Genomic DNA, 10,491 nt, shown 5'->3' on the forward strand with positions numbered 1-10,491 from the left:
CAATAAGCTTCAGGAATTATCATTTACAGGTTTTAGTTTTATAACCAAAAGTTTTTTTTTTAATAAAGCTCTATGTAACAATCTTCACGAATATTACACTATATTTAAATGCTACTAAACATAGATACGCGATACCAATCACCAGAAATTCACAAATAAATACCTCAAACACATATAAAACATAATGACATCTGATATTTCGTCCAATGGCGGTTCGCGAAGGGCGTGGTTCGCGTTCTCCCGCGAAAAGTGACGTCAGAGAGGAAAAGTCAACAGTTTTCCCGCGCTTTCATTGGCTGACTCGTGACGTTGATGGGATGAATTCATATTTGGAACTTGGGTGTAGGTATTTAAAATTGACACGTTTATTTTCGGTAAATACCTAGCTACCTATGGTTTAATTATTATAAATAATAAGTTTCAATTGGGTAAGTGTTATGTTAAAAGCCGGTGCTATTAAGTACCTTTTAAATACATTTTTATTTTGAATTAAAAAGCCGTCATTAATTAAACGCGAATTCAATAAGTATGTTTGAATACATTTTATAAAAGTGGTAATTTAGTAAACTGTATGTAAGTACTTAGTGGTATCTCGAGTAGCATTTACTAAGTATAAATACTTAATGGATAAAATTACTCGTATTAGCATAACTTTATTTTCATTTCAAACTCATTTGCCATCGCGTTTTAAAGACCTAGTTATAGCATAGCAACATGCTACCTTATCACTTTTACAAATTCCACGCAACCCTGCAAAATAAAAGGTACCTAGGTAGATATTTACTGGAAATTTTATGCTCCACCAATGCGCATTCAATTTATTATAAAATCTCATTATTTCATTCTATCGTGTTACAGAACTTTCCCAATCCTAATAAAAATTCATGACATGAAATCGTACAGCTCAATACACGGAAATCCTTTTGCGAAATCCCTTTGAAAGGAACCCCAAAAACTACCCACAAGTCAATCGCCAAACTCTGTTCTGTGAAACGGCTTTTCCACCCACCCCCCTGAGGGGGAAAACCCCCACAACCTTTTCCAACCCCTATTTGCCCCCGAATTACCGCTCGTCCCCTTAACCGCGGTCTTCAGTGACAGTTCAATACAGCACAGCGACCAATCGTGGCAAACGTCGCCCGGTATAAGCCAATAGGATTAACGATACACACGTCTCGTTCTAACTCCCGTAGAATTATATATCTCCGTCTACTTTCCTCTTATGGATGGTGGATTTTTGATTCGATTGAGATTGAATTCTTTATTTGAATTTTCTTTTGTTTTTCAGTTCGTTGAGCGGTGTTCGTTATTGTTTATCGGTTAAGTACCAATATTTGAATGTTCTCCCTATTTAAGGATATTTGTTGTTTTGTATCCCTTTAGATTGGAAAGGTAATTTTAAAAACTCGCATGTGGTTTATACTATTTATTTTCTTATTCATTCAAAGTAGGTAAAATGAAAAAGAAAATTACTATATTCCCTTCATCACAGCACAGCACAAGTCGTAGGAAGCGCACGTACATACCTAACACCAAAATGTAGGTAATTGTACTTTACATTTTTTCTTATTGCAGTCGATAGACACATAGCTCACGACTTTATCCTAATTGGGTTAGTCAGAGGTACATCCATCGCAAAATGAACTAAGTACCCACACTTCACCAAGCTGTATGTCATTATGCGTATTTACGTTTCTGGCGGTAGAAGAACGTAGAAGCTCAGTGCCTGATTCTCTTTAATATAATCCTCTCAGAAGACGCCCTGAGGTGAGGTATGCTCCCAACTGGAGCTTTTGTAACGGATGAGATCCCGCTCAGCGCTCCCCATTTGTCCGGCCAAGTAGTTAATGCCATCTGAGGTAGACAGTAAATCACGTCAGAAAAGTTAATCACTTAATAAGTAAAATAATAAATCGGCAGCAGACATACGTCATAGCCAATGCTTATTTTAATCCAGTAGGGTGAATAGAAGTAATTGGATAATGGACTCGGCAGGCGTCGCGGCGGGTGGCCGCCATGTTGTAGACAGGTGACGTTTGTACTGTCATGGCGGCGGATTTGGCGGGAAAATGATTTTTTTTTTTTTTTTTTTTTTTACGTGACTTATTGTAGATTTGCCGCAGATGGCATTAACTACTTGGCCGGACAAATGGGGAGCGCTGAAGGCTCTCACCCGGTACAACGTTTAAGACAACAGGCCTGAGGGTGCCCAGTTGGGCGCGAACCTCGGCTCAGGGCGTCGTCTGAGAGGAAGAATATTTGAAAGAATTAATCGACCCTAGTGGGTCGATAGCGATAAGCGCTGAATGAGGGAAATCGTCGACCACGCCGGCGGGGTCGGTATCGGGGTCCTGAAGTGTTTGGTGTCGCGAGCTGATTGGCTGCCTCTATGGCTAGAGTAATCGGGTCGTCGGGATCGTATATTACGTCCTTCGGACGCCGATACTTTTCAGTACCGTCCCTAAGCGGGATGTATTCGGAAGCCGCAACTACCAGGGGATTTGGGTGGTGCGGAGCAGAATCGAAAAAACGTTTGGAAGCTAATTTGAGCCATTGGGCAATGGTTGGCAGACCTAGGTCAATGTGCAGATTTTCATTGCGAAGGAACCACGGAACTCCCGTGGCTTTCCGCATGAAACGATTTTGTATTACCTGTAGACGGTGGATTTGAGAGGGACTCGCATGAGCGAAAACTACCCCTGCATAGGTCATGATCGGACGGATGCAAGTCGTGTAGATTTTGACCTTATTCCTAAGGGACAATTTACTTCGCTTGTTAAGGAGACAATGAAGACGGCCCATTACAAACGCGGCGCGATCGCGCACACGTTTGATATGGGCCTTAAAAGTAAGACGTCTATCTAAGACTACGCCGAGATATTTGATTTGCTCCTCCCAAGGGATCGGCTTGCCAAACATCTTAATGATTTTAAGTTGACGGCGTGACCGTGGGGTGTTATAATAGCCCTTTGAAAAGTACACCGCTGCACTTTTCTCCGGGTTTACCTCGATTCTCCATTTGCGAAACCACTTGCCCAAGGCATTGGCCGCGCGTTGGAGGAGCGGGAAAATGAAGATCCACTGTTTTATTAGTGGAAATAAAACGTTATTTGGTTCTCATTTGCAGTTATGTTGTTGGCAGACAGTCTCACGCAAACATAACTCACCCGTATGTGGTGGGCAGAGCAGGTCGGCTTGCTCCACACCTGATAGGTAATGAATTTTCATCAGGGGCCTTTGTGGCGGCTCAATAATAACCCTGACACCAGGGTTAATGGGGTTGGTACTCCACCTCACAACCCATATAATTGAAGAAGACCTATCACCATCCAGTTCATCATAAGTATCCATCATAGGACTTCGTGTCAAAAGTAGCTGTAAGTTGTCTTCCGATCACTATAGCTCTGTAAAGCCAGGAACCCACGCCCAAACGTGAGTTTAATAAATGTGAATATAATATTATTATATATTATGTAATTTATGTGGCAAAACAGCCTTCATGGTGCAGTGGTTAGAGCGTTAGGCTCACGATCTGGAGGTCCGGGTTTGATTCCCGAAAGGGACATTGTCAAAATCACTTTGTGAGACTGTCCTTTGTTTAGTAAGGACATTGCAGGCTTGCGAATCACCTGATTGTCCGAAAAAGTGAGAAATATTCTTTATAAATCCAAACCCCATTGTTTAACTATTGTGTCTGGAAATCTCGGTCTTAAGAGGATATGGCAGATCGCGCAAGAAAGGATCGTTCGCCGCCAATCAGCTAGCCTGGCTGCTGGCTCACTCGACAGTCGACTATTCTGTTATAATTATAAAAAACGGCCTCCGTAGTCCAGTGGTTGAGCGTTGGGCTCACGATCCGGAGGTCCCGGGTTCGAATCCCAGTGGGGACATATCACAAAAATCACTTTGTGATCCCTAGTTTGGTTATGACATTACAGGGTTTGGCCAGGGTTGATGAGGTTGGTAATTCACCTCACAACCCACACGATAGAAGAGAGAAGATTACAGGCTGATCACCTGATTGTCCGAAAGTAAGATGATCTGTGCTTCGGAAGGCACGATAAGCCGTTGGTCCCGGTTACTACTTACTGATGTAAGTATGTAGTCGTTACATGAGCCATGTCAGGGGCCTTTGGTGGCTCAATAATAACTCTGACACCAGGGTTTATGAGGTTGGTATTCCACTTCACAACCCACACGATAAGAATTTTAAAAAAAATGTCCATGTCATCACTTCGTTTCAGTAAATGTATGTAATGGATGCTCCTAGTGGTCCACTCCAGACAACGACACGGCCCCACTAGTTCATGTTTGTGGTGATGACTATAGGTCAAACTATCACCCTCTCACGTAGAGGGCCGATCATCTCAAATATCCAGGCCGGTTAGTCCATTATCATCAGACAAAAAAAACTGTCTACCTAACTATAATTACGTATATTACCTACCATTTTTAGAGAGTGAATGGATGTATTATCTGGTACCTTAGAGGTAAGGTACCTTACAAACTTAAAAAATAATTTAATATAGGTACCTATATTAAGGACCTACAAAGCTAGTTTCTCTTGCCCCAACAAGAATATTTATAAACTATTGTCTCGTCTCGTAATTCTACTGCTTAATCATTTGAATGGATGTGGAATGCCAAAACAAAGCAGATTGCGTCGATTTGCACCCAATACAATATCCATTGACTAACTAACAACGGCCGAACGATGCACAAATTAATCAAACGCTCGTTACATCTGAGTAAGTTGCTCACAGCGTAGCTTTGTGGATGCAATTGCATAATACCGGCCGGTGCATCGCGCTCTGTGTGCACAATGTAACTGTATTCCGACCCCTGGCCTTAGGTAGACCCGCGGAGGAAACACAAAATAAACCTTTCTCTACGTAGGTATCAGACTACCATAGAAAGAGTAAGCGGATTGTCAACTTCAACAATGAAATAGCTTTTCAGTACCTTCTTAAACAATACATTAGGGCACGCAAAATACAAAATTGTTTTGAAAAACTATAGTATAAGCTGCCATCTATTAACAAATTTCGTTAACAACTATTTATAAAAAAAAACCAATAGATGGCATGAATTCCTTCACAAAAGTTCAGCTATTAGCCAGTAGATGGTGCTAATAAATATAATATTCAAAAAGTACAAATTACAACACAAAAATTCCGTCATTCACAAGCCATATAATTTGTTCATTTTAAAAAAATAATATACACTTCTCATCAAAAAAATCGAAACACTTCCGTTTTCATTGTTTCTGTCCGAATTTAACACAAAAAAGAATTCATACGATGAAAAAAAATACATAAATGTATAGCTGGCAGTTTGGCCATTACAGTAATAAGCGAAAATTCTAAATTCAAAATTAGAATTTCATTTGTTTATCTTATAAACGAAATGAATCACTGTTTTGAGACAAATGTGTGTTTAGGGTTGGAGTACATTTAGCGTTTAAAAACTAAAAATTGGCGCCTATCCTTAAACTTTTTGTTTTTTATTTCAATACTGTGACTTTGGGACGTCTGAAAAAAGGTTTTTTTTCTAAAACGTATGGATACTTCGCCCACAGAAGCCGCCCAAGTTGTGGCATTGCTGGATTCTGGCCTTAGTCAGCGTGTTGTGGCTGCAAGACTGCATCCAAGCCTGTCATCTGTTCATAGAGTCTATAAACGTTATCGGGAGACTGGTTTGTTCACGCGCCGTTCAGGATCTGGCAGGAATCGGGTCACTTCTGAGCGAGATGATCGATTTATTGTAACAACTTCTTTAAGAATTCGACGCTTTAACGCTTTTCAACTGCAGCAGCGGCTTCGTGTTGTACGAAGGGTGGCTGTAAGTGACTCTACAATTAGAAGAAGGTTGAAGGATCGTGGACTGGTACCGCATAAGCCAGCAAATGGGCCGAAATTAACTGCAGACCATCGAAGAGCGCGCCTTAACTTTGCACGTGAGCACCTAAATTGGTCATACCTACAGTGGAGCAAAGTTCTCTTTTCTGATGAGTGTAAAATTATGCTGTATGGTAACGACGGAAGGAACAAGGTCTACAGAAGAGACGGAGAACGCTATGCACAATGCTGCATTGAAGAATAGGTCAGCTATGGTGGCGGTTCGTGGACGGTTTGGGGAGGAATCAGCGCCGACGGTAAGACAGAGCTTGCTTTCGTGTCTGGGCCACGTCTGCCTGCACTAAACTGTCATCGGTACGTCGAAGAGTGTCTCGAGCCTCATGTGATGCCCTATGCACATTTTATTGGCAACGGCTTCATATTCATGCACGACAATGCTAGGGCTCACACCGCGGGCGTCGTACGAGATTATCTTAACGAAGTCGATATCTCTATTATGGAATGGCCAGCAAGAAGCCCGGACATGAATCCCATTGAACATCTGTGGGATGAATTAAAGAGACGAATTCGAGCAAGAGATCCTGCCCCAGAAACACTTAGCCAGCTGCAAGATGCAATCCAAGAGGAATGGGACAATATACCACAGCATGTGATCGTGACTCTCATCCGATCGATGAAGAACCGTATGGAAGCAGTAATTAGAGCTCGGGGAGGGAATACAAGTTATTAAATAAACGTTTTTTAGCTTTTTTTTTCATTTACGTGTGTTGTTTTATCCATTTCCTTTATACTCCATACGGAATAAAAATGACTCATTTAACAAAATACGAAACCTATGAAAAATTCATTTAAATTTAGAACATTAACATTAAGATTTGATAAGCTCATATTACTCACTATTAAACGACATTTAACATTTATTCCTAAATGTACACATTTTTCTGATAATCCTGACAAAACGTAAACTTGCAAGGTGTTTCGATTTTTTTGATGAGAAGTGTATATTTTTTTCATAATAAAAAGTAAAGGGCGGGAAATTTGGAAAAAATCGCATTGCTTGCTTCCCTGCACTTCGCACCAACTGGACTTGTTAAAATTATCGAAGAATAATATTTCGGGTATGTGAATTTTAGTCTTTAATGTTTGATTTTGATAGTTATTTTTTGAATCGTTGTGGATCGTGTTCTTTATACTGAACATTAAAGAAGATTATTGCTAGACTTTCATTTGTTCCATGAATAAAGACAACACTTACTAGCTACAAGGATTAATAAAGTACCTATTTTGAAAAGTGATGATTACTTGCAAGGTAATCATAATTTAATTACTTTTACAAGAAATGCACTTACAATTACTTAAAAGAAATATTTTTGTAGACAAAACCATGAAATTCCCGGGTCAACAAACTATTGCGTTAATTGCGTTTTTTTGATTTAGATAATGCAACATCGTTATTTTAGAAAGAACCATCTGCCTTTCGGTCTTGTTTCGGTCTCATACAGAAAATATTATTGGTGACTCTTGTGATTTTTGGTTATCGCCCGCGGTGAAGACATTTTTTTATGGTATTTATTCGTTCTTACATTCGTTCTCTTGCGTGATTGATTGATTTGATTTTAATGAAGTCGAGTGATAAGCTGAATTTTTCGTTTTCGTTTATTTTGTTTGTTTTAATTTCTTTTCTACCTTATAATGACTGAAGTGAAAGCAAGTGTGAGTAAAAACAAATTTAACAAATATTATTGTGTTTATCTACCTTCGGGAGTGGTTGTGATCAGAAGTTGGTAACCTACTTTGTGTTTCAGGAAATACCGGATTTCCAGGTGTTTACGACGGTAATAAGGTATTGTTTACTGATTATCAGCATCCCTGTGCTATCCTTCTTCCTTGCGAAGCTCGTGTTATTTGATGGGATCTTGAAATTGGAACCGATTACAAGCAGCGTGTATTCGGCTGTTGTAGCCGTACTCGTTCTACATATCGCGCTAGCATTATACATCTACAGGGCTTATTACGAAGCTGAGAGGCCTCCGCCACCAAAGCCCGTCAAGAAGGACTAAGTCATATCTGTCACAAATTATTATCAAAGACACAAAATGGACAAAGCTTACATAAAAGGGGAGTTGTTACAACTCCACACTAAAGATTCTGAGGTAGTTGAAGGACGTTTCTACAGCATCAACAGTGACATGTCCAAGATATCGCTGTACAATGTGAAGGAATCACCTCAAGGCGATAAAAATGAAAGCATCTGCCATTACTATAATACTGAAGTGAGGAATATTGTGAAACTGCCCGATACAGGTGAAGTGAAACAATTGAAAATATCACAAAAAGAATGTGAGGAAATTGTAAAAGTTTCAAAACAGTATCAATATGTCAATCAAATTGATACAAAATTCCATGAGGCTGTTAATGATTTGAACGATTACGAATACATAGCTCTCAGCACAGATGGTGCTAATATGGGGCGGAAATGCAAGATGCCATTTTTAGTGCTATCTTCTCCTCACCAGATCTACATTTTTGACATCCAAGTGATGCAATACCATGCATTTGATGCTGGTATCAGGAAACTCCTTGAAAGTGAGAGTCCAAAGAAGATTGTACATGACAGCAGAAAGGTGTCAGACTGTCTGTACCATAAACACAATGTTAAGCTTAATTCTGTCTTTGATACTCAGGTAAAATTGCTTTTTATCAATATTAAATCAATACTGCTGTGTTCATATAAATTACATTTACAACCTTCATTTAACTTTTTTTCCAGGTTGCCGATATAATTATCACTAAAAACAAGACTGGCATCTTTCCTAGTACAGTGAAGCCTTTACCAGAATGTCTGAATTCCTATCTTGGTCTACAACCCAATTCTGTTGATGAAAAGGTAAGACATTCTTGCAACACATCATAATACAAATATTTAAGTTAAATTAATATAGCACACTTGAACTCAAAAGTATCTTTATTAATTAGGTAAGATAGTACACTTGAAATCGTTATTTTTTTATGTAAATATATTCTATAGATCCAATACCATTAAGAATGCTAGTTTAGAGTTAAATAAGGCCTAATAATTATTTGACTGTTGTTCCCATGTAAATGACATTGTACTGAAATGACTGATAGTGATAACTGATAACTGCAATAAAATCTTGAATTGAAATATATTATTATTACGTGCAAGTGTTACCTAGATAACAAAAATTTAAACAAGGTTACTTATCCAACAAGTTATCAATGAATTAAACTAATGTAAATAATAAAAATAATAATAATGGAGGAAATGCTGCCAGTCTTTTGGGCACTTTGCCTCGGTGTGATGCTTTGGAGGAGTTTTTCTATTTGCAGATAACTGTATCTTGTTTTGTGTTTAATAAATAATTTATTATAATGTATAGAAAAAAATATTATCACTTTGGTTTCTGTTTTAGCTGGATATAGTAGAATGCACTGAGCGCCCTCTGTCGGTGAAGATTAAAGAAAATCTTGCAAAGAACATTGCATTTCTGCATTGTCTCTCTGAAATAATCCATAAAGAGATGATGTTGCCTTTCGTCAGAGGAGTCGAATTCTACATCGAGCATCTTCGTTCATGTGATGACTTCAAAGCATGGGAGCTTTGTGGCAAACATCAACAGCTACCAAAAGACTTCAAAAGCGCAATTGAATATTAATCTACTCATTTCGGTCACATTCCACACAAAAATTAAGTTAGAGTTTTCTAGTTGAGTGTTTTACGCTTTGAAAGTTTCATCTAGTCTATATTTGAAAAACCGTAGACAGTATTAAAAATGTCCTAATAGATTGTACAACTATTTTCTCTCATTGTCTACGAAAACTTGATATATGCAATGTTTAGTATTAAGAGTAAATAATTATGTATTTTGCATTGCTTCTGCTCACAAACACATTATAAAGTATACTATTTATATCCACATTTAGAGTAGTGGTTGCTGAATGTTGGTAAACTAAGAAATAAAATGTTAAGTGGAATGAAGTACGGTAAAAGAAAGTTGGGCTCTTTGTCATACTCAAATGAAATAATTATATCAATGCTAAGGCTTCAGTTTATTGTATCTGTGATCGTCCGCAAGTGTCTGAATAGCATTGTACTATTTGAAAGTTAAGATTATTTTTGTATAAATGAGCAATTCGGAATGGATAACAATCATAGAATAGAAAAGTCTAGAATAAGAAAATTGGATTAATAAATCCAGTTATTTTTTACATTTTTCAAATCTTTCAGTAGTATATTGTAACAAGTGTTAATCGCAGCTAATCTTCATATCTAATAAAAGTCATTTGTATGTAAACCTAATATAACAGGTTTTTGAATAGGTATGTTATGTACCTATTGCATATTTTAATATTGTTTGTTATAGGATATTTTGTGAGATGGTTTTATGAAAGATAAACAATCTGTAAGTGCAATATTACTGTAGAGCCAAGCTATAATAAGCTTTTGTGACTTTTGGGAGCCTTGCTTTTCATAAATAAAATGACAGTGCTTTAATATGGCTTTTTAAATTTTCCCTGGATACAGCTTTTCTTGTAAGTATTTACTATTTTACCAAGTAGCGTACACAGGTACGTACTGTTTCTACGCCAAGTAGGTATTATGAATGAATGA

The 10,491-nt window shown here is 38.1% G+C and overlaps 2 protein-coding genes across 2 annotated transcripts; both read left to right on the plus strand.

Annotated features, from left to right (window-relative positions):
* The first annotated feature begins 7,417 nt into the window (after window positions 1-7,417).
* LOC126377430 (vacuolar ATPase assembly integral membrane protein VMA21 homolog) lies at window positions 7,418-7,918 on the plus strand. Its single transcript, XM_050025172.1, has 2 exons — window positions 7,418-7,571; window positions 7,664-7,918. Exons 1-2 carry the CDS (start codon window positions 7,551-7,553, stop codon window positions 7,916-7,918), a joined length of 276 nt encoding a protein of 91 aa, XP_049881129.1. The 5' UTR covers window positions 7,418-7,550.
* Window positions 7,919-7,954: 36 nt separating this feature from the next.
* Window positions 7,955-10,374, plus strand: LOC126377394 (piRNA biogenesis protein EXD1-like). Its single transcript, XM_050025126.1, has 3 exons — window positions 7,955-8,542; window positions 8,629-8,745; window positions 9,293-10,374. Exons 1-3 carry the CDS (start codon window positions 7,955-7,957, stop codon window positions 9,533-9,535), a joined length of 948 nt encoding a protein of 315 aa, XP_049881083.1. The 3' UTR covers window positions 9,536-10,374.
* Window positions 10,375-10,491: the final 117 nt, after the last annotated feature.

This window comes from Pectinophora gossypiella, chromosome 23 (genome assembly GCF_024362695.1).
Source record: "Pectinophora gossypiella chromosome 23, ilPecGoss1.1, whole genome shotgun sequence".
Taxonomy (NCBI): domain Eukaryota; kingdom Metazoa; phylum Arthropoda; class Insecta; order Lepidoptera; family Gelechiidae; genus Pectinophora; species Pectinophora gossypiella.